General features: G+C 38.9%; 3 protein-coding genes across 4 annotated transcripts; all 3 read left to right on the top strand.

Moving 5' to 3' along the window:
* LOC310924439 (mothers against decapentaplegic homolog 2) lies at positions 1–7,741 on the top strand (the record flags this gene model as incomplete). 2 transcript variants are annotated; one of them, XM_083886175.1, is made up of 10 exons in its annotated part: positions 1–236; positions 1,360–1,449; positions 1,626–1,819; positions 2,378–2,512; positions 2,797–2,871; positions 3,362–3,415; positions 3,586–3,798; positions 3,883–4,020; positions 4,654–4,798; positions 7,078–7,741. In XM_083886175.1, the coding sequence occupies 10 exons, from the start codon at positions 1–3 to the stop codon at positions 7,199–7,201; spliced, it is 1,404 nt and encodes a 467-aa protein (XP_083742301.1). In that variant the 3' UTR covers positions 7,202–7,741. The 2 variants fall into 2 exon arrangements, with proteins under 2 accessions (XP_083742301.1, XP_083742302.1); XM_083886176.1 differs by lacking the exon at positions 1,360–1,449.
* A 2,976-nt stretch (positions 7,742–10,717) lies between these two features.
* On the top strand, positions 10,718–13,539 carry LOC310924348 (immediate early response 3-interacting protein 1-like). The gene is made up of 3 exons (XM_083886058.1): positions 10,718–10,865; positions 12,336–12,437; positions 12,526–13,539. Exons 1-3 carry the CDS (start codon positions 10,775–10,777, stop codon positions 12,579–12,581), a joined length of 249 nt encoding a protein of 82 aa, XP_083742184.1. The 5' UTR covers positions 10,718–10,774; the 3' UTR covers positions 12,582–13,539.
* A 195-nt stretch (positions 13,540–13,734) lies between these two features.
* On the top strand, positions 13,735–21,268 carry LOC310924755 (uncharacterized protein). The gene is made up of 5 exons (XM_083886579.1): positions 13,735–14,037; positions 15,302–15,465; positions 16,485–16,727; positions 17,543–17,740; positions 20,971–21,268. The coding sequence occupies exons 1-5, from the start codon at positions 13,787–13,789 to the stop codon at positions 21,159–21,161; spliced, it is 1,047 nt and encodes a 348-aa protein (XP_083742705.1). The 5' UTR covers positions 13,735–13,786; the 3' UTR covers positions 21,162–21,268.
* Positions 21,269–27,171: the final 5,903 nt, after the last annotated feature.

Here is a 27,171-nt window from a genome sequence, read left to right on the forward strand (position 1 = left end):
ATGTCCTCCATCTTGCCATTCACCCCTCCCGTGGTGAAGAGGCTGCTGGGCTGGAAGAAGTCATCCAGCGGTCAGGGTGGAGCAGGTAGTGGAGAGCAGAATGGGCAGGAGGAGAAATGGTGCGAGAAGGCTGTGAAGAGCTTGGTGAAGAAGTTAAAGAGGACTGGCCAGCTGGATGAGTTGGAGAAAGCTATAACAACACAGAACTGCAACACCAAGTGTGTCACCATCCCCAGGTAAACTTCCCAATGCTTTATCACATATTAGTGTAGGTCAGAGAAAAAGCTACTCTGTTAGACGTGTGCTGTATTTGTATTTGTTACTAAATTTGAAGAATTTTGTTAAACTCAGAGAATCATTATTTGGGGATTTCATTGGTTTTATAAAATAATAGAAGTTAAAGTGTTCATTACTTTCAGTTTCTATCATTGTCATAGGGAGAGAGACTGTAGAATGATGAATAACGATGTTGCCTTTATCAACCAGCCAGCCTTGATGACCCAGACTCATGTTCAGTGGGAACACTGTGTTAACACTGTAATTTCTCGCTTATGTGCCATCATGTACCGTGTCAGATGTTTGTATGTCTATAGATAACACTGGTTATCTCCTTAGAGGTTTTCTAGGCCACACATTTGTCGAAATGCATCGACTAACCTGATGTCAATGTCATATTTTTGATTATTCTTACTTATTAGAACTAATGAGTAAAGCTACATTAGAGATGGTGGGTTACCACAAGACAATGCTATTTGTGGCATTTCAATTAGCCATGTTTACATCGATGCCTTTTGATTGTGATTGTTTGTCAGTTGCCTGCTGTTAATCTGGGAGCTCTAAATGTCTTGTTTCTTATAGTTAAAATAGACAGTTGTATTATTTATAAACTGTTATGTCTCACAAACAATTGTTGTGTTTCTTGTCCTTTTATGAACAATGTGATAGTCTTGTTTTTCAGAAACTACTCACACTTTTTTTTCATTGTCCACATTTTTACATTATTTTTGGCCGATTTCTTGAGACTGTTTTGAAAATGTACTTTTATTTCAAGGTTGTGTCCTCTGTTATTTCCCCCCTCTCTTGTGCCATTGTCTTTAGTGATAAGTTGTGACATAAATAATCAACGCGAAAAGTGAGTCGGTGTTTGATACAATGGCGCACTGCTGAAAAATGCCTTTGTGTCATTCACTGCGTTATCAGATCCCATTTCCATGCACATAGGTGCAAAATAAGTACATGTCATGTTTATCCAATAAAAGAGGCCTTTAAATGTATACATTGCCCATATTGATATTCTGAATGATCCATGTCCCATGTTTTTCATTTGTTTTCTGTTTTGTTGTTCTTCTCTGTGTGCAGCAATTGCTCTGAAATATGGGGACTGAGTACACCAAATACGATAGAACAGTGGGATACATCAGGCCTATACAGCTACCCTGACCAAACCAGGTGACTATCTTACTAACTGCTGTGTACTGTTGCATACAACTTTCATGTGGAAGCGTTTTTTTTATATTGTTGGAGGCGATGGACATTGAGCACATAATATTCTGTGCCCACTCCTACTCCACCTTCTTCTATCTTCTATCTATCTCACTGCCATCTTATGTTCTCTGTTCAATCAGATCGCTGGATGGTCGCTTACAGGTCTCCCACAGGAAGGGGCTTCCCCATGTTATCTATTGCCGCTTGTGGCGGTGGCCAGACCTTCATAGCCATCATGAGCTCCGTGCCATTGAGGCATGTGAGTATGCCTTCAACCTCAAGAAGGACGAGGTCTGCATCAATCCCTACCACTACCAGAGGGTGGAGACCCCAGGTAAAGTTGGGTTTTTATTCAGTGAACATTTTAATCACCTTATCTTATATAGTCTTAAAATAACATATTGTCATGCTCCCCTTTCAGAATATTTATTTATTAAAGTGACAAGTGTTCAGATCGATTTTATTTGTATAGTGCCAAATCATAACATACATTATCTCAAGGCACTGTACATGGACATCTTTATGTGGAGTAGTTTACCTATGTAGTTAACTATAGCCTCAGCCTTAGGACTATATACAGAGTTTTTGAGACACGGTATGAATAATTGCATCAAACCATCAGTCCATTTTGATAATGTAGTGCAAAGTAATAAATATAGCCATATTATAGACTGCAAAAAGTGCAATATCCAAACTGTGGTTCAGGGATGATCATTTCTGTATTATCATTGGCTTATTGCAGTTGCATAGACCTTCACATATCAGCAGAATGTGCTTCCAAACACTTGGTCCTTTTTTGCATCAAAACTATCAAAAAACACTGATGTCGAGGTTTGGAAAAACATATGACTGACAAGAGATCTCCCCTCTTCTGCTTTCCTCAACACTTCAGTGCTGCCTCCAGTTCTTGTGCCAAGACACTCGGAAATCTTACCAGAGCTGCCACCTCTGGATGACTACACTCATTCCATACCTGAGAACACAAACTTTCCGGCAGGAATTGAACCTCCAAACAACTATATACCAGGTACGTTTGTCTCTGCATTAGATTGAAGTGACTGTTATAGTGTACTCATTTCGCAATAAAAGTGGAGAAACACCATTAACGGTATTTAAATAATGTTTATGTGGTATCACATTTTATATAGACAAAGGTAATGTTTTCCTCATGATGAAAACCTCAGGTTGCTTCATGTCTTGTCCTATATAAGTAATAGTTTTGCTACTTCAGTAAACCAATTAATAACTGAAAATATGACCAGAAACATTACCAAATACCTTTTTTCCCCCATCCCTGCTTCATTTGAACAGAGACACCTCCTCCAGGCTACATCAGTGAGGATGGGGAGGCCAGTGATCAACAGATGAACCAAAGTATGGATACAGGTACCTTAGACTAGCACCTCTTTGAGTTTCCCCTCTCTGTCTTTGTGTTCCTGTCCTCCAAAACTAGGGTAAAGTTACATGCATTTTCTTTTCCAGCATGTATTCAGAAACAATTTCCGATGGACAATCAACAACACATTATTTGACAATTGTCTAAAATGAACCCAGTCCTCAACCTTGACATTGAGTGTTAAATAAAAATATCTGGAATTTAGAATGAATAGATTTGACCTGTGTTCACATATCTGCCTACCTCACCTACCCTACCAAATTGTACATAACTGAGTAGTTCAGGATTAAAGTTTCATGACTACATTTACACTACACTACAATTACAAAATAGTTTTAACAAACATGCTGCTGAACCTTGCACATTTGTATAATAGCAGTAGTCTCTACTTTGTTACTGGATGTGAGAAACTGCTGCCCATGTTGTGGTCTCATGTGGCTAAAACTCTTTAAGTCAATGAGTTGCCGTTTTCTTTGTCAGGTTCTCCAGCTGAGCTGTCCCCCAGCACTCTGTCTCCTGTCAATCACAGCATGGGTAAGATGCTAATCCTTCCCATTTGGAACAATATCGACACAAAAGCATTACAGAAATACTGCATATTTAATCCATACATACTGGTTAATTATTTCTATATATACATAGAACCCTTGTCTCTCTATTAACATTTGTGAAGAGAAATGAAGTAACATCAACCTCTGCCATAGACTTGCAGCCGGTGACATACTCGGAGCCGGCTTTCTGGTGCTCTATAGCGTACTATGAGCTGAACCAGCGTGTAGGGGAGACGTTCCATGCCTCTCAGCCTTCACTGACAGTGGATGGATTCACAGATCCATCAAACTCAGAGCGTTTCTGCCTGGGACTGCTATCTAATGTCAACAGGAACGCCACAGTGGAGATGACCCGGAGACACATAGGTATGGCACACTTCCCTTAGCTTTAAAGTCAGGTCTTGTGTTAATTGTACCAGATGATTGAACATATGCTGTCTGTGTTTACAGGAAGAGGAGTTAGACTCTACTACATTGGAGGGGAGGTATTTGCTGAGTGCCTGAGTGATAGCGCCATCTTTGTCCAGAGTCCAAACTGCAACCAGCGGTATGGCTGGCATCCAGCAACAGTGTGTAAAATCCCCCCAGGTATGATGACAAAGATGTCACTTGAGTAGGGAATGTAGAAATAAGCTCACTGTTGCTGTGAAGTGTTAATTAATGAATGAATGAATATATAACCTCTTTCACACTAAAAATAAAAGCAGGTATAGTTGGTCTGCTAAAAAGCAATTAACACCATTCCCTGTGCTAGAAATCAAACAATTTGCAGGAAGACAAAACATCACTGTGGAGCTCAACGACAGTGTTGTACCCTTTTCAGTCAATTATTCAGTTGAACAAATAAAAATATTCAGCACTGTCCAAAGTTGTAAAAAGCAAGATTCACCACGAACCTTGAAGACGCAGTTCCCACTGATGCTTGTTCGGTGATGACCTAGAATCATTCTCAAGTGCATTACAGTCATCTTTAGCACTGCAAAGCTTTATTTTGACCATCGGAAATAAAATTGAATAACTGTTCAGCAAAACCACATTCGTTCAACAGAGCTCCATGTTCCCATTTACTGATTCTGATGCTGATTCACATGCTCAGACCGACATGGCATCTACAACACGAAATCATCAGGGACACAGACACATAATGACAGACAAATGCCACCCATGAGCTGAGAGTGGACCCACATTAACTGCTGCCCTCTTTCTTTTATACTGTTTCAGGTTGTAATCTAAAAATCTTCAACAACCAGGAATTTGCAGCTTTACTGGCTCAGTCAGTCAACCAGGGCTTTGAGGCAGTTTACCAACTCACCAGGATGTGCACCATCCGTATGAGCTTTGTTAAAGGCTGGGGAGCCGAGTACAGGTGAGCAAAGCCTCCACGCTATGGTTTTAACTCCAACATGAAATATTTTACCTCTGTCTGTTCTGGTTTGAGCTCAGCTGATTTGTTTTAATCAGTATCGGAAAAGTTTGTATTACCTTCAGACGTGGTGAATTGGTGTGAAACTTTAGAAATTGATTCTGAATAATGCGTGACAAGCTTGATAATGCATTGTTCTGTCGCACTGGATGCATGCGACAGCTGTGTCTGAAGCACCATTGTTTTCTCACAGTGAGTGCATTTGTTGTGTGCTGCTGTGGACCTGTTGATGAAAGTGGTGTGGAATATCTCACCACGAAAGCCTTATTAAAAATTGTATGTCAGGGACGAGAAACAACGACTTTTACTTTAAATTATAAACAGTACGTGTTGCATTTGATGGATGTTGACATTGAAACTGTAGTCAGATGTCATTGTCTATTTTAAACATTGTAAGCATTGTAAGTGTACATTTGCAAGAGCTATGTTCTTGAAGAGAGCAGCAAGGAAAGCCTTGCGTTGCTCTAGTCTGATAACATGCTCATATGAAAAGCAAGAGCCGTCGCACTGCTCATGTATCCAGTGTGGGCCTGGTCTTATGATCTTCAACTGTGGACTTGAGTTCATGAGTTGTAACATTGTGGTTTCTTAGGTTTCTTCTAGACATGATAACATTGACAACATAAGCTGCTGTCACTTGCAATAGTTTTAGTAAAGAGATGTCTTGGCGTTCTCTCGTTTGGCACAGTTTGGCACCATCTGTGCCATTTGAGATTTCTTAGATATCAAATTATTAAAACCCATTTAAATTATTAAAACCCATTCAGTCTTCAGTTACACAGTGTCATAGCTCTGGCTTACCTTGGTCAATGTGGGTGATTGACAGACTCTTTGTGATCAATCGGTGGCCGGCAGTCTGTTGATGTCATATTTTAGTATCTGCTCAGCTCGCTTAGAACTAGGGTTGAACTAGGCTGAACAATTAATCGTAATTTTATCAAAATCGCAATACGACCTGCTGCAATTTTCAATTAGCAGGAGGCGCTATATTTCTTAATGCCAAAATGTGTGAAAACATTTTTTTTAATGAATTTTAGATTAAAGGGATACTTCATCGATTTGCTTGTGGCTTTGTCTTGCTAGAATAGCAGTAATATTTTCATATTTCATATTCAGTTTTTCACTCGGTTGTAAAAAAAAAATCTGTTTTCCCTCTTAGAATGTTCCCCATCATCACAGAGTCAAATGACCCGAAACGTGAGTGAAAAACTGAGGGAGGGAAGCACATTAAAAAAAATATTACTGCTATTCTAAGCAATACAAAGCCACATGCAAATCGGTGACGTAGTATTGTTATTACCTATCATATGTGCGCATATATCAAATATAATAAACATGTTATTGAAATGAGAATAATTATGCAAGAATGACCAGTCCCGCAATTGTAGCACAATCACAATTTCAGTCAAAATAATCTTTTTAAAGCAGCCATAGACCGGAAGTTCCAATTAACGCTGTTTTTTAGTGTGTATCTGCGTCCTTACCTTGTTTAAGAAGCCCTGAAGTTTTGAAACAAACAGTTCAGCCACTGCTGAGAACGCTGTGTTTTATTGTAATCTCGGGCTCAGCGAGATCTCTGAAAAAACCACCAACGTCCGTTGTGGAGGTGTTTCAGGAGCAACAGTGTCTTCTGACTCTGGGTCAAAGTCATAAAAGGGACTGCGGAGGGGAGTCGTGACAACTATTTTTAAACACTGTTAAAACAATGATAATGAGGAGCAGTGTGTCCACCGTTCCAGAGGGGGGAGCTGCGCTTCTGAGTGTGGGTGTGTTGATTATGTCACTTCCGGGTATTGGCCAATCACAAGACAGTTGGGAAGGCTCTATGCTGTCTGGCCAATCACAACACACTAATCTTCTGGGTGAGATTTATGTCTGAAATATCGCGGCTCAGGACAGCGTCAGAAAAGACGGATTTCTATCGGCTCGTTTACAGCAACTAGGAGGTTTTTGACCATACAAGTTAATGTATGTAAGTAGACCTCCATAACTAACATATATGTGCAACAGGACCACTCTTGGTCTGCTTTAAAACAATTTATTTACATAATAAGCATCTAAAAATTGGTATTCAGATTTAATATTGACTGAAAAATCCTTAGAGAAGTCTGGAGAAGTATCGAATTCTGAAATGGAAAATGTGTAGGAACTCTGTAAATATGTGTAAATATCAAAACTGTACTGTAGAAATGACATTAAATTGTATGCCTTTTGTTTTGCAGGCGGCAGACTGTCACAAGCACTCCTTGTTGGATAGAGCTGCATTTGAACGGCCCCCTGCAGTGGCTGGACAAGGTTCTAACCCAGATGGGTTCCCCGTCTGCACGTTGCTCCAGTATGTCCTAAACGGCTAAGGAAATACCCCCAAAAAACTCAGCCCATTACAAAGATCATTCAATTTTAAACTTGTGAGTCCTCTCATGAAAAAAAAGGAAACCCAACATACTTCATAGTATTTGTGGCCCAGTTCCACACCCCTCTTTGAACCCTATACATGCACACACACACACACACACACACACACACACACACACACACACACACACACACACAAGAACAAATGCAACTACACTGTCGCACACATACACATACAGACTTTTCAGTTTAAAAAAAAGAAATTGGCACTTTGTTACCATCTATGTCATGCACCTTGTTAAAATTGCTTTCCCCCAAATCCTTAATATTAGATCTATTTGTGGTACAAATGAAATGTATATTGGTTTTTAGTCCAGGAAGTAGGGGAAATACCAAAAATATCTGTGAATAGTTCCTCAGTATTGAAGATTGCTTCTATGAGTAACAGGAGCTCGAACGCTAAAATGATTTCTGTTCCAGCCCAACCCCAACCATTGTTCTCAACCTTAGTTTATGTTTTCTCTGGGAAACTTGGCCCCATCATTTTGTGAAGGGGGAGGAGGCTTGGTGAAGAAACGATGCCTTGGTGGCTGTTCTCCTCTGAGGGAAAACGCCACAATGTGTTTATTGAAATTCGATTGCATCGACTTTTGTCCTTTTTGTAACTCTCAATGTGTGTCTTTATAAGACATGCATGTAATGGACAAATGGGAATGTTAGTTCAAACAAACAAAATCAGAAACCCCTAAACTGCAAACTAAGTCTGGCTGTAGAATATTTCTTTATAAATTACAAGGCACTCTGTGCGGTTTATTTGACTCCCATCCCCACTCAACAGCCTGGTTTGGAAGCTAAAGAGATGTTGGCCAGGCTTTGCAGGGAACACTGGGCAGGGACCAGAGAATATCAGCCATTATGTAAAAGCTTTTTCTTTTTCTTTTCATTCTTAAATGACACCGGGAGTCCTGGGATTCTCCAAGGTGAAGCTTTAAATGTCTCACCAGGAGAAATTGAAGGTATCAATAAATTCATTCTGTTTTTAGCCTATATCCCCATTGTTTTGCTACTTTTTTGTATTCTCATGTATTTTTATATATAGGTATACTTAAATTTTTCTGTCGTTCACTTTTTATTGAAGTAACATTCTCAAGACCACAGTTGTTTTTAAAAGTGACAGGAAGGGCGTGGATCATTCCTTCATTTTTACCCAAATTGTTCAATTTGAACTCCTTTCCAATATCAGCTCTTTGTCTTGGTAAAAAAAGAGAGAAAATCACTGCCCCACATGACGTGTAGCCTGTTTGTATCCGTTTTGTGTTGTTTTTTTGTTCATTTATTTCAGCAAAGAAATACGGTGCTGTTAGTACACAAAATATACAATATTTGCCTGTAACCCAAAATGGACTTCCTGATATGGTTTCAATGATTCCAGAGGCATGTTAAAACTTTGTAATGGCCATTCAGTCACTCATTTCTTCATGACTACTTGTTTTTTTAAAACACGCATGACCTCTTGTAGACTTTGGTGCTCTGTCAAGCAGGTTAAGGTCAACCAGATGTAATTAATTGGCTTTTAAAATGTTACACAAACATGGGAGGAGAGTAGAGTTTCTTCCATGAGAAAAGAGTGAATGTGCCTGCCCAGGTGACATTCTGTATTAATGTGTGTATTGTATTTGTTCCGTCTACAAAATACAGTATGTACAACAAGACTTAACTCTGCCATTTTTGTCATTACGTGGCTGTTGCGAGTTTAACTTGTCCTAACCTCTTCCCCTCTTTTTGATGTAAATGTGTTTACCTTATGGCACTAGTGATTGTACTTGAGGTGCACCTAGTGGTGTTTGGATTTGGGGAACTGAACCATGTGTTAGGGTCCAGTGTTACATTGTTTTTATCTTTGACCTACAACATATGAATGTGAAAAAAAAATGACATTACAAAAACTGACGTGGACCAGATGACGTACATATACATAACAGTAGTACAGTATGTGTGTATTAACAGTAATCTTTTTGCAAAGCAGTCAGTACAGTAGATGTTGCAGTTGTTTTACCAGTAGAGGGCGGTGTTGATAGAGCAGTTCTTTTTTTTTTTTTCTGACCATAAGCTTCTCAGGCGTGTGGCATATTATGCAGACTTCATAAAACACTAATAAAGATTTTTATTCTCATGAATTATGAGTCTCTTGTGTGTGTTGAGTACAACTGTGAAGAATATGTATCACTGAAAATATAATATGCTGTGTATACAAGTAATCACACTTTCATTTTGTTTTCATTTGTCTATGATTTATAACCATTCAAATTATTTTGTTTATTTATTGTTTTAAATGGCAGCTGACTTAATTTTTTTAATAGTGGTGAAAGGGGCATTTTGCTGTTTTAGTGTAAATAAGTTCCTCAGTATTTAGATTTCCTATGCTGCATTAGTCTATTACTGCAATTTGAAGACACATTTTTTTTCGAGAAGTAAAAGAATGAAAAGAAGAAAATCAACTTTTCCTACCCAACCTAAGATTTGTATGTGTTTGTATATATACTTTATATTTTAAATAACGTGCTTGATCAAACTTCAATCACTTAAAAACATCTGGTTTACCGCAATGTAGTATTAGGTGATACAATGGCAGAGGTGAATATCTGCAGTTTTCTCATAGTTTAACTTATGCAAAATTGAAATAAAAGCTGATGGCGAGTCAGTGACGAAAATGCCGTCTTCACTCGTCATCTACACAGAAAATAATCTGTCCTGCACTATACACAAACTGTGTCCTCAGACGTCCTGCAGATATTAGAATGCTACAGTCAGGTCCATAAATATTGGGACATCGACACAATTTTCTTCTTTTTGGAATTAGAACACTTTCTATATGTGCCTTCCACTTTTTAGAAGACCAAAAGTAATGGGACAATTGACTGAAAAGCTATGTCATGGACAGGGGTTGGCTCTTCCTTCATTATTTCATCTTCAATGAAGCAGGTAAAAGTTCTGGAGTTGATTCCAGGAGTGACATTTGCATTTGGAATCTGTTGCTCTTAACTCTCAATATGAGATCATAGGAGTTGTCACTGTCAGTGAAGAAGCCATCATTAGGCTGAAAAATCAAAACAAACCCATCAGAGAAATAGCAAAAACTTTAGAACATGAAATATAATAAATAGTTATCAAAGAAAATGCTATGTTCTTGCCTCTTTAGGAAGTGTACAGAAGTGGCGGGTCCTCATGCCCTATGCAATTATAGCATATGGGTCCGCTAAGAAAAGGGTTAAACAATTAACAAGTTATTTATACATTACAAAGTAAAATTTTTTTTAAAAAGAAATAATGTACATAACATTATTGCTGTTTTTATTGACGGAGCCAAAGAGTCCGCCCACTGCTCCTGAGCGGAACATTTTCACTGACCGACCGCATTTGCATATTTGCGTATCACTAAATGACACGGGGTTGTCCTTCCTCGGCTGCCGTAGCTGCCATAGGCTACGTCATAACTAAACTGTCAGCTATCCCACAACTAGCATGCTCTTTTAGCACATCCATTTAGCCACTTGTAGAGAAGACATGGCGTTTACGTTGTACTCTCTCATTCAGGCAGCGGTTCTGTGTGTCAATGCTGTCGCTGTGTTGCACGAAGAGAGGTTTCTCAGTAAAAGTAAGTCGCTGTAGTCCAAAGTGTTGTGTCATTTCGTGTTAGCCGACATAATGTAAACATCTCGGATGTATCGTAGGAGATTGACGTTGCTTAAATTCGCTTAGTTTTCTGTATTTATAAATGATTTCCATTTGTTAGAATCATCTTGACTTTATTAATTTCATTAATTGATTTTAACAGAAAGTCAATTGAAACAGAAATTGGTGTAGACTGTAGCTAAAACAGCATGTTATTTACAGTTAAAAGTACTCAACGCAAATACAATACAATACAGTATACATAATCAACAGTAAAGGGAAGAAATGGGGACAACAAAACCAGTTCAATTATCACTTCATCTTAGTCAGTGTATAACAATCAGACATTAAATAGTATAGACAGTAAATACTGTCAGTATTGATAGTCCATCATCACATATAAAACACACAAATACAACAGTACTTGGTCTAGGAATGAACGATGATGTGTTTGCTTAAAAGTGGTAAATACCTCAATTTCCAGATTTAAACTAATATAATGTACTTTTTCATACAGCACAGTAGTTGATCAGTGGTTACAGCCCAGCCAGATCATCATGTCTCATAAATGATACCAAAACTTAATGAGTGGAAGTATGGAAGGGGCTTTCAGTCACTACAGTCGTCTAAGATTTGCTGCAACGGTATTCACTTGAAGTGAACTCAACATTTCTTTCAGGCATTTGCTTGTTGATTGTATTCTTATTTTACTTTTGTGTGTGTGCTTGGTACTGTTTCTGTCTTTGCTTTTCATCTACGCATGTTAATGTTAAAGCTCACATAGAGTGGTCCTGTTGCACATATATGTTAGTTATGGAGGTCTACTTACATACATTAACTTGTTTTATGGTCAAAAACATCCTAGTTGCTGTAAACGAGCCGATTTCTGACGCTCTCCTGAGCCACGATATTTCAGACATAAATCTCACCCCTAGATGACAGAGTGTGTTGTGATTGGCCAGTACCCGGAAGTGACATATTCGGCACACCCGCTCTCAGAAGCGCATCTCCCCACTCTGGAACGGTGGATGCACTGCTCCTCCTTATCAAAACATTGTTTTAACAATGTTTAAAAATAGCTTCTTCACGACTCCCCGCCGCAGTCCCTTTTATGACTTTGACCCAGAGTCAGAACCCAGAGTCAGAAGACACTGTCGCTCGTGAAACACTTCCACAACGGACGTTATTCTTCTTCTGCGGTTCAATGTTTTTTCAGAGATCTCGCTGAGCCCGAGATTACAATACAACACAGCGTTCTCAGCAGTGGCAACTGTTTGTTTAGAACCTTCAGGGCTTATTAAACAAGGTAATGACACAGATACACACTAAAAAAACAGCGTTAATTGGAACTTCCGGTCTAGGTCCGCTTTAAATGTTTCATTTGAGTTTATCTGTGTATGGAATGTGATGCATGAATAAATCTGATAATAAAGCTTGACTTATGAATCCTCAGTTGGCTGGGGAGTTGACCAAAGTGTTGGAGGTTTTGGAGATGAACCAGGCGTCAAAGCTCAGATGATGAACCTTGTCCGCTCTGTGAGGACAGTCATGAGAGGTTGGTGTCCACTGTTGTCCTTTACACTGGACAGTTTGTTTAAAGCTGAGTGACTTTCTCATTCCATACTGTCTACGTTGCATTGCAGTGCCGCTGATCGCAGTCAACTCGGTCTGCATTGTGCTGCTGCTTCTGTTTGGATGAAGTGAAGTGACGGAGAATGTCAGAGAGAGAATATCGTCATCATCTCAGGAAACTCCACTGGAAAAATTATTGGATGAATGTTGTTTCGTTTTGTTTTATTTTATTCTTTCTGTCTTAAGGTTCTGCTGTACACTGACCGGCCACTTTATTAGGTATAGCTTGTTAGGACCATTTTCGTAACACTTTGCTTTCCTAAATGACTTAAATCTTCTGGGCAAGGATTCAACAAGCTGCTAGAAGAATTTCTTCATTTATTTTTGGTTCATATTGACATAATAGCATCACACAGTTGCACGTGAATGATGTGAATCACCCATTTCAAAGAAGTGACAGTGAACTCATTGTCGTATTCAAGAAACCCGTTTTGAAGTGATTTGAGCTTTTTGTGACATGGTGCATTATCCTGTTGAAAGTATTCATCAGAAGATGGTGAAGGGTCATGAAGGGATGGATGGGGTCAGCAACAATAAAAGGTTAAAGGTTAGCCTGTGGCATTAAAACAATGTTCACTTGATGCTGTAGCGCATCTGCTTCAAGGTTTTACGTGTTGTGTTCATGAGTGGTTACTGTTGTCTTTCTATCATCTCACCAGTCTAATCATGCTCTGAGCTCTGGCATTTTCTCTTTTTTTGTTAAACACTAGTAATGGTTATGCATGAAAATCCCAAAAGATCAGCAAATTCTGAAATCCTTTGCTGGCACCAACAACTGAGCCACATTTCAAGTCACTGAAATCACCTTTCTGCTCTAATCTGATGCTCTACTTAAACTCCAGCAGGTCGTCATGATTATGTCAACATAATTAAATGCAATGAGCGGTTGGCAAATTGGATATTTTTAGATATTTGAGATTACATATTTTTTATGGAAGGAGCAGACAGTACATAATAAAGACTGGTAAGTGTATTTGGAATGGCCAATGTCTCTATTTGAAAACTATAATTAAACATGTAGTAAGTGTCTGTCAATACATTGTTCGTGCTTTTGTTGCAAGAGAATAAAGAGTTTTTAAAATATTTCACTTGGTCTGCAACCGAACTTCATGTCTTTAAACTGGCGAAGGGATGTTGTTTGTCTCAGTGCGTTCGCCGTAGCAGGAACTACTGACCAGCAGAAACATCATGGAGGCGCTGGGAGGAGAACTTAACTTTGTGACTTTCACTTATAAACGCTGTGGTCCACGTTATTTACTTTTTTAACTTAAAATGGGGAACGCGCAGAGTTCCGGTGTCGCGTCGCTCGCCGTGTGTTGTTGCTCAGTGTATTTAGTCTACGTTCACATCTACCGCTCCCACAGGTTGTTGAAAACAAACGTCCTCACCAGTGACAGACTCCCCAGTCTCTTATATCTCTACCTGAAATACTTGGGCAGATCTCTGGCGTGGAGAGCAGGGTGTTTGCACAAAACACCACAGAAGAAGAAGAGTGAAGCTGTGTACACGGTCCTCAGGTGCAGGTGAGTGAGCATCATTCACTTTTAGCTTTTACACTTCCGCCCTATTTTAGACACACACATAAACTCTTTATAAGTATGCTCTTTAGTCTGACCTCTGGAAATTCACTCCAAACTGCTCAACTCCAAGCACAATCCCGTTTTCATACAGCTGTTATTTGTCAAATCTTTGAAGATGAACGTTATACACTTGGAGACACTGACCTTCAAAATAAGAGTCTGTGATTAAAGAGGCCTCAAGTGTATTCACTCTTGTGTTGTTCCCTTTTTTGTACCTGCGTCTTGTTTGTACTGATTCTCATTGTGTTTGATTACTGTTTTACTGCATAAATGCATGTGTTTGTGTGTGTGTGTTCTTGTATTTGCGCCATACTGAGGACCAATGAGGGGTTTTAACCAACAAAGTGAGGTCATTTTTACGGAGCGAGGACATTTTGGCCGGTCCTCACTTTGTTTTCATAGAAATCACTTCCTTAGGTTGCTATAACATGCTATACTCAATTTGTCAAAAAAAAAAAATTATTCAAATTTAGGATGACATTGTATAGTATGACATTTTTGTCAAATTTTGGACCAAAAATTTAGGGTCAATTTTTTTTTTCAAATTTTGGACGACAAAGTATAGAATGACGTTTTTGGCAAATTTTGGACCAAACATTTTTGGTCAACATTTTTTTTAAATTTTGGTCGACATAATATAGTATGACTTTTTTGGACCAAAATAAATAAATAAATAAAGTTTTCCAGGCCTTTTTGCTCTGGGGCTTCACCTGCAGACATTTTATGGTACTGCAACCAGTAGTTCTTTGTAGATGTCATTCATGTAGTAGATATTTGTAATTGTGTTGATTTATAAAGTGGAAATGCTGGTCCTCAGTATGCAGCAAGTACAAGAACACTTTGTTTAGGCTGTCCAAGTGAATGGAAGTTAATGCAGTGTCTGAGAAGAATAGCTGTGCACACATACATTGGCCAATAATGCAGATTCTGATTCTGATACTATATAAAATATGTCTTTAATTTACACGTAGAACAGTAAATCATATTTTGAGACAAAAAAATAACCCAACACTTCACCAGAACAAGAAAACAGAAACTTATGTCCACACACATGGCCTTGTGAAACCAAAACATACATGACCACTTTTAATGGTCTTGTTTTAAATTGATCACATAAGTGATTATGTGATGTTCAGACGGTGAAAGATTTTGAGAGAATTGTATTTCATCTTCTGGGAGTAAAATCTGTGTTTGTGTTAATAATCAGGCTGGAGACTGCCACACTAAGGAGGTTCTGCACAGCAGCAGGTTATGGTTGGGATTATCCAGACTCTGAATTCAGAGACATCCCGCTGTGTTTCCCCGAATTCCTGTGTGGCAGACTGATGCTGATGCTGTTCACGGATGACAACTTTAGGCTGAACCCTGCAGGTAACAGTAATACTGATCAGAGTCAGGGGAGGAAAAGGACAGATGTTAATACCAGGTTGAAATTGGCCTGAAGTATTAAAGCGGACCTAGACCGGAAGTTCCAATTAATGCTCTTTTTTAGTGTGTATCTGCGTCATTACCTTGTTTAAGAAGCCCTGAAGGTTCAATACAAACAGTTCAGCCACTGCTGAGAACGCTGCGTTTTATTGTAATCTCAGGCTCAGTGAGATCTCTGAAAAAACCTGGTCCGGTTACGTAAACACCGGTTCTCTGGAACAGCAGATCCTCCTGCTCCGGGCACTAGTCCGGGCACATCCGGTTGCATACAATGAACCGCAAAAGAAGAATAACGTCCGTTGTGGAGGTGTTTCACGAGTGACAGTGTCTTCTGACTCTGGGTCTGACTCTGGGTCAAAGTCATAAAAGGGACTGCGGCGGGGAGTCGTGAAGAAGCTATTTTTAAACACTGTTAAAACAATGTTTTGATAATGAGGAGCAGTGCATCCACCGTTCCAGAGGGGGGAGCTGTGCTTCTGAGAGCTGGTGTTCTGAATAGTACTGGCCAATCACAAGACTCTGTCTTCTGGGTGTGAGAGTTGAGTCTGAAATATCGCGGCTCAGGAAGAGCGTCAGAAAAGAGGATTTGGCTCGTTTACAGCAACTAGGAGGTTTTTGACCATAAAAACAAGCTAATGTATGTAAGTAGACCTCCATAACTAACATATATGTGCAACAGGATCACTCACGCAACAGTATGTAACTTGGTCATTGAATAGTGTAGCCGAGTTGACCTGAATCGGCTAAACCATGTCCAGACGGTGCATTATTTTGCCAAATATTTTGGCAAGGAAGGAAAATGTGAGTTTCAACACTCAAAACATGCCAATTTTTTTTTCCTGCTGTTCAGTGTAGTCGATTAATTCTCAACCTGTTTTCAGTGTTTCATCTGTGTCATTGTCAATAAAAGGCTTGACAATGGCAGTGACAAGTGATGAATAAACTGTGTGTCACTTCTGCAGGTCTGGTTCGCGTATGTCAGAGTCTGAAAACCCTTCAGCCAGTCGACGAGCTGAAGAAAGGTCCGTTCACGCTGCAGGTGCGAGTCCTGGTGTACCGGCAGACTGACACGGGCGTGGAGGTGGACATCTGTCTGTCCGCCACCTCTCGTTCAGGAAGCCTGGTGTGGGAGAGTGTCCTGACGCTGCTGTCCAGAAACAGGCTCTACAGCGTTGACAGAGGCTTAACGCACACTGGACATGAGAGTGAGCTGTGTTTCTGCTGATATCAGCTTGTAATGATTTTAAAAGGTCCAGTGTGTAACATTTATTGTAAAGAAATTGAATATAATTCCGGAAAGTGTCTTTGTATGGCATTAAAATAAAAGTACAAACAAAAAACATGGGACATAGGGATAATAGGAAAAGGGAAATAAAGACAAAATCAAAACCAGTTGGAACAAAATGTCTTTAAGAGAGTTTAGTTTGTTCAGTTTTGGGTGTATTTTATCCAATCCAACTTTATTTATAGAGCACTTTTCTAACAACAACAACAGCTTAACAAAGTGCTGTACATCAGAGCGAAAAAAAACAAAAAAAACAACACCTAATAGACTTAAGAACAAACAGTAAAACATAAAATAAAACAATAAACCACTGTAGATACTATAAAACACAAATAAATATGTCATTTAATAAAGCTATAAAAAAAAAGATAAAACCAGCTCCTCATACTGGGTCGAAAGCCAAAGAGTAGCCATTTTAGGTTTTTAGGTTTTGAGAGACATTAAATACGTTTAATAAGTGTCCATATAACCTCATGATAATAATAATAACCTCATGTCTTTGTTTTAATTTAGAAATCAGAATAGAACATTTAGTAATCAGAATTTACGATGCAAACTAAGAAGAACAACATCCTTTCTGGTTTGTGAAGGCCACCGTAGTTCCCTGATGTGCTTAAACTTTGATTCTCCTCACAGTGGCACTTTTTATTTCATGTTTACTTAGAGATTGGACTCTCCCAGTCGTTGCAGCTTCTCCACTTGTGCTGACTCATGCTGTTGTCCTTGCACTGACAGGTCGACCACCAGACGACATGAAGCAGGTCGAACTGAGAGTTTTCTGGAGGACCAACCCTTTGTCTTCATGGTCGTTCTCTGACTCCTCCCTCCATCGGCTCCTCTCTCTGCCACTCAGGCTCTTCAGCTGCAGCTCCCAGACTGCACCGAGTCTCTGGGTGCTGTCCGTCTGCTTGGCTGAAATAGAAAAACACAGAGGTAAAAATTGTTGATAGAATCTCGAAGTGTTACTGCTTGTGTTCCATATTATTGGGTCAAATCTAGAAAGTCGATGCATATTGAACTGGTTGAACTCGGTGTGGTTATAAGTCACTCTTCCTCCTTCTGTCTTGACATCTCCATTCAAACGATAAAACATTATTGTAGCCGCAGACATAATCATCCCTCTGCTGGACAGACATGTTGGTGCCATCGATAAAACTGTCAAAGCTATAATTTTTCTTCTTGTTAGCTGAAAAACAACTTCGAAAGTCTTGAATGTGAGAGGAGAAAGAGTTATATCTTGAAACCTGGTGACCTCTCCACACAAGTTTTACAAAGTTGATGTAATCTCACGTGATGTGGGAGGTAACAAAGATTTAGTGTATACATAAGGCTGCAAAACGCTGAAAACGGGAGTAGAAGGAAAAGTAGGGAGAATCTTTGACACTCTGACCTCTGAACTCTGACCATCATCTCTAGACAGAGGGTCTGCTTTCTTCTTTTAAAAACAACAACTTTGTAATGTAGTTTCTTTCTTTTTCTTTTATTTATTTCTTTTTATTTAAAAACCTGTTTTTGCATTGGTGGTGTGGAGGAATTCCTCTGCCCAGGTCTCAGCAATTAGTCCGCATCTGTTTTTTTTGACAGTCAAGGCAAAGGATCACAACGTCCAGTTTTTGTCAATAAATTGTGCTGTGACACCCAGGTAACTTTTGTTTTATCGATGGTTCCTTCGATCAGCTTCTTAAAATGAAACCTTCTTCCCAACAATCCCTCACCTCTCTCCATCTTCAGCTACAAACAAAGGCAAGTGACTGCTTCAAGGCTTGTCAAAGGTCAGTGCCCACCAGAAGTAAACAAACTTGCTTTAACCGATAAATTATTTTATCGCGTTAATCTCGGCTGTATTAATCGCAACAATTAACGTGTTCAACTTTCAATCAATCAATCAATCAATTAATGACATTTTATATGTATAGCCCACAGTTTACAAAACATAGTTTGTCTCACAGGGCTTCACAGGGTTGGTAACATCCTCTGTCCTTAGACCCTCGACCAGGGTAAGGAAAAACTACCAGGGAAAAAAGGTAGAAACCTTAGGGAGAACCACAGGTGAGGGATCCACTCCCTGGACGGACAGACGTGCAGTAGATGTTACCCAAAACCTACAATACACAATTACAAAGAATAACAAGTAAAAAGTCTTTAAATGCCAGGATCCATCTGGATCACTGGGTTTGTCGCAGCCTGTAGTGAATGTTGTTGTGGTCAGAGACTTGGGGATGACTTGAGAGTCCTCGTTTCCGTCGTGGCATCATCCCGTTCACTGGTGTCAGCAGAACTGTAAGAGATTAAAAGTCAGTTAGAGATGTGCTACATGTGGTTTTATGGGCTACATGTCATGGGGGGGAAGTGGTTAAGGCGGGTAAGTGGTGAAGTTTGAGAAATATAAGTTAGACTATTCTAATCAGGACATACCTGATCTAGTTTTGACTATAGGCTATGCTAAAGAGGTGGGTTTTCAGTCTCACCTTAAAGACGGAGACAGAATCAGACTCTGACTGAAAGCGGGAGTTAGTTCCACAGGAGAAGAGCCTGGTAGCTAAATGTTCTACCCCCTGTTCTACTTTTATTTATTTTAGGAATAACCAGTACACCTGAGTTCAGGGAGCGGATCGGTCTATAGTGTTGATATAAAGTGATTAAGGGTGAATTCCAATTCCTTGCTTAACCCTCAATCTCAAAAATGCGCGCTCCCACTAGTGCAAGTAGTGTTGTGTCGGTCATGAGTGATTCGTTCGAAAGAACGAATGATTTGAGTGAACTAACTGACTGGGAATGTGGAAATCTGGGAATCACTCGTGAAGTCGTTCGCCGATGCCGTCACTCACTCGTGAATCTTCAGCAACCGACGCCAGCCAACGTATGCCGAGCGGGGAGGGAGTGACGAGTAAGAATAACTGTGTCTGCCGTGCTGCTGTGATTCGTTCACGCTGTCAGTCACGATTCGCGAAACGAACTGAGACAGAGAGAACTGAACTGTGGTTGTGGACGTGAAAAAACGTGAAGCATTAGTGATAACAACTTCAAATGAGATCAGACAGTGGTCCGATATCAAAGGATTCCTTATTAAATACTACCAAGTTATGTATGTCAATACCGTATGTTAAGATAAGGTCAAGTGTGTGTTTATGATGATGTGTTGGTTTGTTAACCTGCTGCTTGAAACCATTGAGTCAAGCAAAACTTTAAAAGATGAGCCTAGACTATTATTGGTTACATCTACATGAATATTAAAATCACCTACTATGATGATTTTATATGAACAGAGAACTAAATCAGATTAAAGATCTGCAAATCCACTGCAAATTCAGAGTAGGGGTTGGGTGGGTGGTATACAATAATAAACTGGAGTCTGTTATTTTGTTTAATACTTGAGTCTAACAGACTTAGAGTAAGGTGCTCAAATGAAGTACCCGTGGGTCGCGAGGTGAGAGAAAGTGTACAGTTAAATATTGTTACCCCTCCACCTCTGCCATTCCCTCTGGGGGTATGGACATTGGTGTGGGTGGGGGGCGTTGCTTCATTCATAGATATGTAATTGTTAACTTGAAGCCAAGTTAAAATCATGTTCGTTTATTAATTCATTTATGAGTAATGTTTTGGAGCGGAGAGAACAAATATTTAATAAACAATTTATTTACATATATGTATATATATATATATATGTATATATATATATATATATATATATATATATATAACTTTATTTTTCTGTTTGTTTTTGGCTCTGTCTGTCCTAGTGTTTATTTTAACAAGGTTATTATGAATAACTCCTCTCCTGTTTCTCCGTGACTGTCTAATGTTTGGAGCGCTAGAGGCAGAGACAGTGTTGACCCTAAACCTATGTTCATATATAGCATTGTCTTTATATATAGCATGGTCTTTTTAGGGGGCGGCTGAACTAGTGGAAGCACAGAGAAGCGTATTAAACTTTTCTTTGACACATAAGAACATAAAACTGACACTGATTAGTACAAACAAAGCTGCAATCTGTAACTTTTGGTGATTTTTGTTGTTGTCGATGTTGATGATAATGACGACGATGATGATGCTACTGAGAAAACAGATATTCTTGTCGACTCGACATAATGAACATCAATGACCGTGAAAAGTTGTTTCAGCTGTAATTGTCCAGTATTCTCACTGCTCTGTTGTGTCATCAGGGGTTGATGTCATCACAGCTCCGGTCAAGGTCACTGTCCAGTTTCAGGAGCCTGTGTTGGTACCAGGCGGAGTCACAGTCGGGTTTTGGGAGACGCTGAGAGACGCGGGTCAGTCCTCTGCCCTCAGCTTCCATATGCAGCAGCCAGGAGGCAACATGACTCATATGACGGGAATGATTTGTCGGTCATGAACAACATGAAGTTTTGATGTTTGTATTGTTGTATACGTACAATAAAATCTTAATATCTTACTTTTACCATTTAAAGTTTAAATTACAAGCACACAATGTCTTTCAGTAGCAACGAATCATCTTTATTACTATTTATATTGATACAAGTTATTGATAAAATATTTTTTTTTACTGTTACTTACTTTTACTAAAATTTTACTGACCATCTGCTTCTCTTCTATTACAATTTCTGCTGTCTTCTACATTTCAAATTCTGTGATTTATAAGTTTTATTTGCGAATGTGATGATGTGTTTGCAATCTGCTGAACTTGTTTCTGTACGGCCACTGTTTTTTCTATGAAGGAGTTAAAAATAAACATTTGACTATTGTAGTTTCAAAAGTCAGCCTTTAATTATCTGACTTTCATTGTCAAATATACGTATACACAAATGTCGACGTGTAATAAATTGTTGCAACGTTAAAGGCCAAATGTCTTCTTAAGTTACAGAAAAAAATGTTTTATTTTTGTGTGAGACAGTTTATTTTGACTTAAAGGAAATTCTATGCATGAGAAGTTCAGTGTCTCTAAGTTAATCAAAGTATTGAGTCGTATCCAGGAGGTGGTTAGCTTAGCTTAGCTTAGCTTAACGTACCATAAACACACACAAGTGTGTCAGCTTAAAAATAAAAAATAAGGGCCAAACTATTTAAGCTTTTGACAATAAAGTTGTAAGTTGTAATTTCAACTTTATTCTTCAGTATGGTCCTTATACTAAACGGATGAAATTAAACTGATGACTTGTGTATTGTAAAAATTTAGTCGGAGCATTGTTTTCCCAAGCCTTGAATTTGCCGTCAAAGTCAGCAGAAAAGTGCACCTGGGTGTTTCTGCCCATGTTACAGCTCAAGTCATGTTACCTCATTTTTATAGAAAAGCAAAATCATAACAATAGCTCGCAGCAAATAATGCAATTTTGATTTATAGATTCCTGATTATTTAGTTTTCTACAAGATCACTTTGTCTGACGCTATGTCTACATATTGACTGTGCGAGGCAAACACAGGCATCATCATCATCATCATCGTCCCAACAGACCATGAAGTTCTTTTCAATATTTGATCGCTCCATATGCCTCTTTGCAGCTGTCTTATGTATATGAAGGTCTGTCCTTGTCTATTATTTACTCGAACACATTCAGTGCATTGGACTGGGAAAAGTGGCTTTTTTCATGCATCACTGCACCACAGCACCTCTTTTTTTTCAAAGGGAATCGGGGAGATGTTTGAATTGAATTGTGTGTGAGAGAAGCAGAACAGATATTTTTTCAATATATAATATATACAATTTATTTAGATAAAGTTGCACACTTTATCACCTGTGTACAGGTATATGTGTGTATGTATTCATATATATATTCACACGCGATAAAGTGTGCAACTTTATCTTAATAAATAAATAATTTATTATTATATTATATAATAAATTGTAAATTAGTCCTTTCTTAGTCCACTTGGCCATGGACCGCCGTCGTACAGCCTTAGCCTGTGAAGAAAACACATTAATAGTGGTGTGATTAGAGTCAGTGGAACATCCCATGACTGCACACACGCACGCACGCACACACGCACACACACACGCACACACACACACACACACACACACACACACACACACACACACACACACACACACACACACACACACACACACACACACACACACACACACACACACACACCGTCTTCCCACCTCAGCCATGTGATCCTTATCAGAGCGACTTCAGAGGAGCAGGGTTCAGCTGTGGAGAGCTTGAGGTAAAGACAGATATTTAGATTTAAAACATTCTTTTTAGAATTTATTTTGATCTGCATCTTTTTGCTGTTGTAACATTTTGGTATTTTGTATTGTTTGTATGTATTATAGCTTTATTCACACTATAGTGCTTTATTCACACTCATTTAACAGTGTTTAGTACCAAATGAAGGTTAAACTCAGCCATAAATCAAACAAACACTTAAATATGTACTTCATTCATTTTTTATTACTAAAGTAAATAATTTTCAGAGTTAATTTAAGACATTAGAACTTATCTGTTGTAATGATGCATTTTATTTCATAAAAATACTTTTGGTTTTCTTAGATGCTCTACTGTTAAAGTCAAGAAATTACATTATATGAATATTAATATTAACACATATAAGGACCAACATTATTTACTGGTGCAACCCTTTCACCACCTAGTAGTAATATTATTAACATTTGATACGGTTATCAGTGAATTAAACTCCAGACATGTTGTAAATGGATGAAAAAGATATTTAATTAACTGTATATTTTGGTCTGAGCAGGGAATTACAGCATACATTGAATAAATAGGCACAAAACCCTAATGTACATTAATTAGTGTGAGAGCATTATTGATATTGTGTGTCTTGTTACAAGTTACATCGTAACTTAACAGATATGTGAGTCAGGTTATTACAGCAATTATCAAATTTCCTCTTCTTCCCGACTATGATGAGTTTAATGCTTGTGAATGTTCCAACAGTCACCGCTGAGACAACAGAGCCTCCAGTTTAGTTTAGTGTAGTGTAGTTTAGAGTAAAGCTTTAATGCAGTCAGTGTGTTTAAGTCAGATCTGTTCTTCGTCCTTTGTTGTTTAGCCGCCAACACACACTGGAGCAGAGAGCACTTGAACATGAAGACTGCAGTTATGATTCATTTATAAAGTCCTGAATCTGTCGTGCATATGAATCAGTCAAGTGTAAGCAGGTCGGCCTGTGAAGTCCATTTAGTGTGTGCAGACACTGGTCCTGGAGAAGTCACTGTGACCGTGTACGTGTCTTTGTATCCGTTGCCTCTCTAGGACCCTTTTCTGGCATAAACGCTGTCTTTGTCAGGACCAGCAGTCCTCAAAAAAAAGGACCAAAACCTGGTCCTAATAAGGCAGAACGCAATTTCTGAGGAACTGGGCAAGTTTAGGGGGAACATTTGACTGGTGGTTATGTCAAGGTTAGGATTAGATTATGAGACATTAACTGGTCATTATGGATATTAATAATTACGCTTTGTTTAGGCCGTCCAAATGAATGCACGTCCATGCAGTGTCCTAAGAAGAATAGCTGCACAAACCTGTGCCTGTGTGTGTGTGTGTGTGTGTGTGTGTGTGTGTGTGTGTGTGTGTACTGCTGCTGTCTTGGTCTGAGCACTTAAGAGAAGCTCATCTGTCTCCTTCTCCTCTGGGGATTGGAGTTATTTTATGCCTCCTTTTTTAAAGCACCAACTTTATTTATTTATTCAGACCGAGCAAGACCAAGAGTAAATGACAGCATGTTCGCTCTCTCTCTCTCTCTCTCTCTCTCTCTCTCTCTCTCTCTCTCTCTCTCTCTCTCTCTCTCTCTCTCTCTCTCTCTCTCACTCACACACTAACCTCTAACGTACGCGTGTAAATTCCATTCATTTTGAATAAACAGACGGGCGTCACGTTTGTGTCATGCAGACGATGCACACGCGTTGTTGCACATATGCCTACGTTCAGTTCAATGTTATATAATTATAATTATATATAAAGTAAACTGTATGGGTCTTGGTTTGGCAGCTGAACAGCGCATGAGTGGACTCTCCCGTCCCATCCAGGAAATATCCTGAACTCGTCCTATTTTCCGGAAGTTCCAATTAACGCTGTTTTTTATTGTGTATCTGCGTCATTACCTTGTTTAAGAAGCCGTGAGAGTCGTGAAGAAGCTATTTTCAAACATTGTTAAAACAATGTTTTGATAATGAGTAGCAGTGCATCCACCGTTCCAGAGGGGGGAGCTGCACTTCTGAGAGCGGGTGTGTTGATTATGTGACTTCCGGGTATTGGCCAATCACAAGACAGTTGGGAAGGCTCTACGCTGGCTGGCCAATCACAACACACTCTGTCTTCTGTGTGTGAGAGTTCAGTCTGAAACAGTGACTGATGAGAGCTTCAGTGAGGAGAGATTTCTATCGGCTCGTTTACAGCAACTAGGAGGTTTTTGACCATAAAAACAAGTTAATGTATGTAAGTAGACCTCCATAACTAACATATATGTGCGATAGGACCACTCTATGGGAGCTTTAAAGACAATACTCATCTCTCCAACTCATTTAAATAAAATGAAAAGTTGGGTGTCAGTATGTTTAGACGAGCGTGCACACAGACGTCCACTGCGTTTGCAGGTGGCATGACACTTTATCACCCGTCACCCTTAATTATTTGGTGCACCCGCAATATGCGTCTGTATGCATGTGTCCATTTTTTTGACAACAGTAAAATCGGCAGCAAGAACACATTTCATTCAGAACCACAAACATTATCATAATGGTGGTGCTGGACTGGAGGAAGAGTCCAAATTTGTTTCAATCTATCCAACAGTTATATAAATATTTGAGTGAAAGGTAGTTAACTTGTGTGGTGTTTAACATATAAGGTGGATGTAATTGATATATTTAATAGTTTGTCTTTATTTCTTATATTTATGGTGTTTGCTATTTATTACCTTGACGTTTTACTATGTTCACTGCAAATTCTTCTGTTGTGGGCCTTTTATTTTCTTCAATAGCTATGCAACAAAAGTTCAGTATACTTTATATTGATATAATGGTGATTACTGCACAAAAACATACTTTAAATGTAACTATTTATTGTCTCCTCCACAGAAATGCAACACCACAATTAACTGGTTTATTTAACTTTAACATAAAAAACTTACAAATTGTTTTAGTTGCATTGCATCTATTTTATAATAAATAATTCATGATATTAACTGAGATTAAATATTTTATTATATCACAAAATAAATGTTAAGGTTCAACAGTCAACTGACTCCAAACCAGGAAACCAAGTAAAACCTGTAAAAGACACATTTTGACCACATCATGTCAGGTTCAGGAAAACCAACAAACTAAATAATAATAATTCAGTAACAGAAGGCACAAGAGTATTGTAAAAAACCTAGAGATACTAAACCACAGGATACAAGGAGCTGACTGAGTACAAACAGAAAACGGTGAGTATTCATACTCACGAGGGACAGACACTGAGACACAGGTGAAACCTTAGGGCAGGTCAGTGAATCTAACAGCAGACAAAAGCAGAGAGCGAAAGTGATATGATGACAAGACGTGAGAAGTGAGTATCAAACATGACACTAGTAAACTAGTAACTCTAACCAAATCAGGAAAATGAAAGTCCAAATGAATCAAAACAGTAGAACAGAAGAAATCAAACAAAGGTCTGGGTCAGGATTGTGACGTGTCACGTTTCCTGGGTTTGCTCTGCTCCTCTGTTCCTTTTCTACTAAAGGAATGAAATGAGCTTCCTCTGTTTAAAAGACCAGCAATTGTCACTGGTTTCTTCAGCAGGTTAAAGTAGAGTGCAGTTTGAAGCAGAACCTTATGTAAGAAACGAAGACAAACAATATGCGTCCTGGTATCTGAAGGCTAGTTTCCTGATGTTTTTGATATAGGTGCAGTAGGGGTGAGAGCAGGAGTCTGCTGTTTGTTACTCTCTGCAGCAGGAGTCTCAAACTGAAATGACCTGGGGGACACTGAGCGTCTAGTTTAGTCAGTAGGAGACGTGACGAGGTGAAGTGAAAAAAAGTCACATTTTTTTAGCAAAAGACAGTGAAATAATAATATTTATGATTTCACTTAATTTCAAAATTAAAGTGTTTATTTTGATATGGAACAATAAATAGTTTACAATATAAATGTATCCGTGATGCAAAATAGAAAATACAGATATAAATCATTATCACTTATATTAAGCGGTGGGCCGCATGAAATCGACTGGGGGCCGCATGTGACAGACAGGTTGCGAGTTTGAGACCTCTGTTTGACAGTCTCACTGATAGATGTAACTCATTCTTACACATTGGACCTTAAATATGTTGTTTGTTTATGTTTAATATCAATTGATGAAGCAGGTCCACTTATTAGCCAAACATTTTTAAGGTCATGAACAAGTTTTCACATCAAATGTGTTTTTTGTGCAGCGTCATAC

This window comes from Microchirus variegatus (assembly GCF_963457635.1).
Source record: "Microchirus variegatus genome assembly, chromosome: 3".
Classification (NCBI taxonomy): Eukaryota; Metazoa; Chordata; class Actinopteri; order Pleuronectiformes; family Soleidae; genus Microchirus; species Microchirus variegatus.

Coding starts and splice junctions, on each gene's coding strand:
- LOC310924348 (XM_083886058.1), top strand. CDS start 10,775: ATGGCGTTTACGTTGTACTCTCTCATTCAGGCAGCGGTTCTGTGTGTC. Junction 10,866..12,335: donor AGAGAGGTTTCTCAGTAAAA/GTAAGTCGCTGT, acceptor ATGAATCCTCAG/TTGGCTGGGGAGTTGACCAA. Junction 12,438..12,525: donor TGTGAGGACAGTCATGAGAG/GTTGGTGTCCAC, acceptor GTTGCATTGCAG/TGCCGCTGATCGCAGTCAAC.
- LOC310924755 (XM_083886579.1), top strand. CDS start 13,787: ATGGGGAACGCGCAGAGTTCCGGTGTCGCGTCGCTCGCCGTGTGTTGT. Junction 15,466..16,484: donor CTTTAGGCTGAACCCTGCAG/GTAACAGTAATA, acceptor TCACTTCTGCAG/GTCTGGTTCGCGTATGTCAG. Junction 16,728..17,542: donor AACGCACACTGGACATGAGA/GTGAGCTGTGTT, acceptor TTGCACTGACAG/GTCGACCACCAGACGACATG.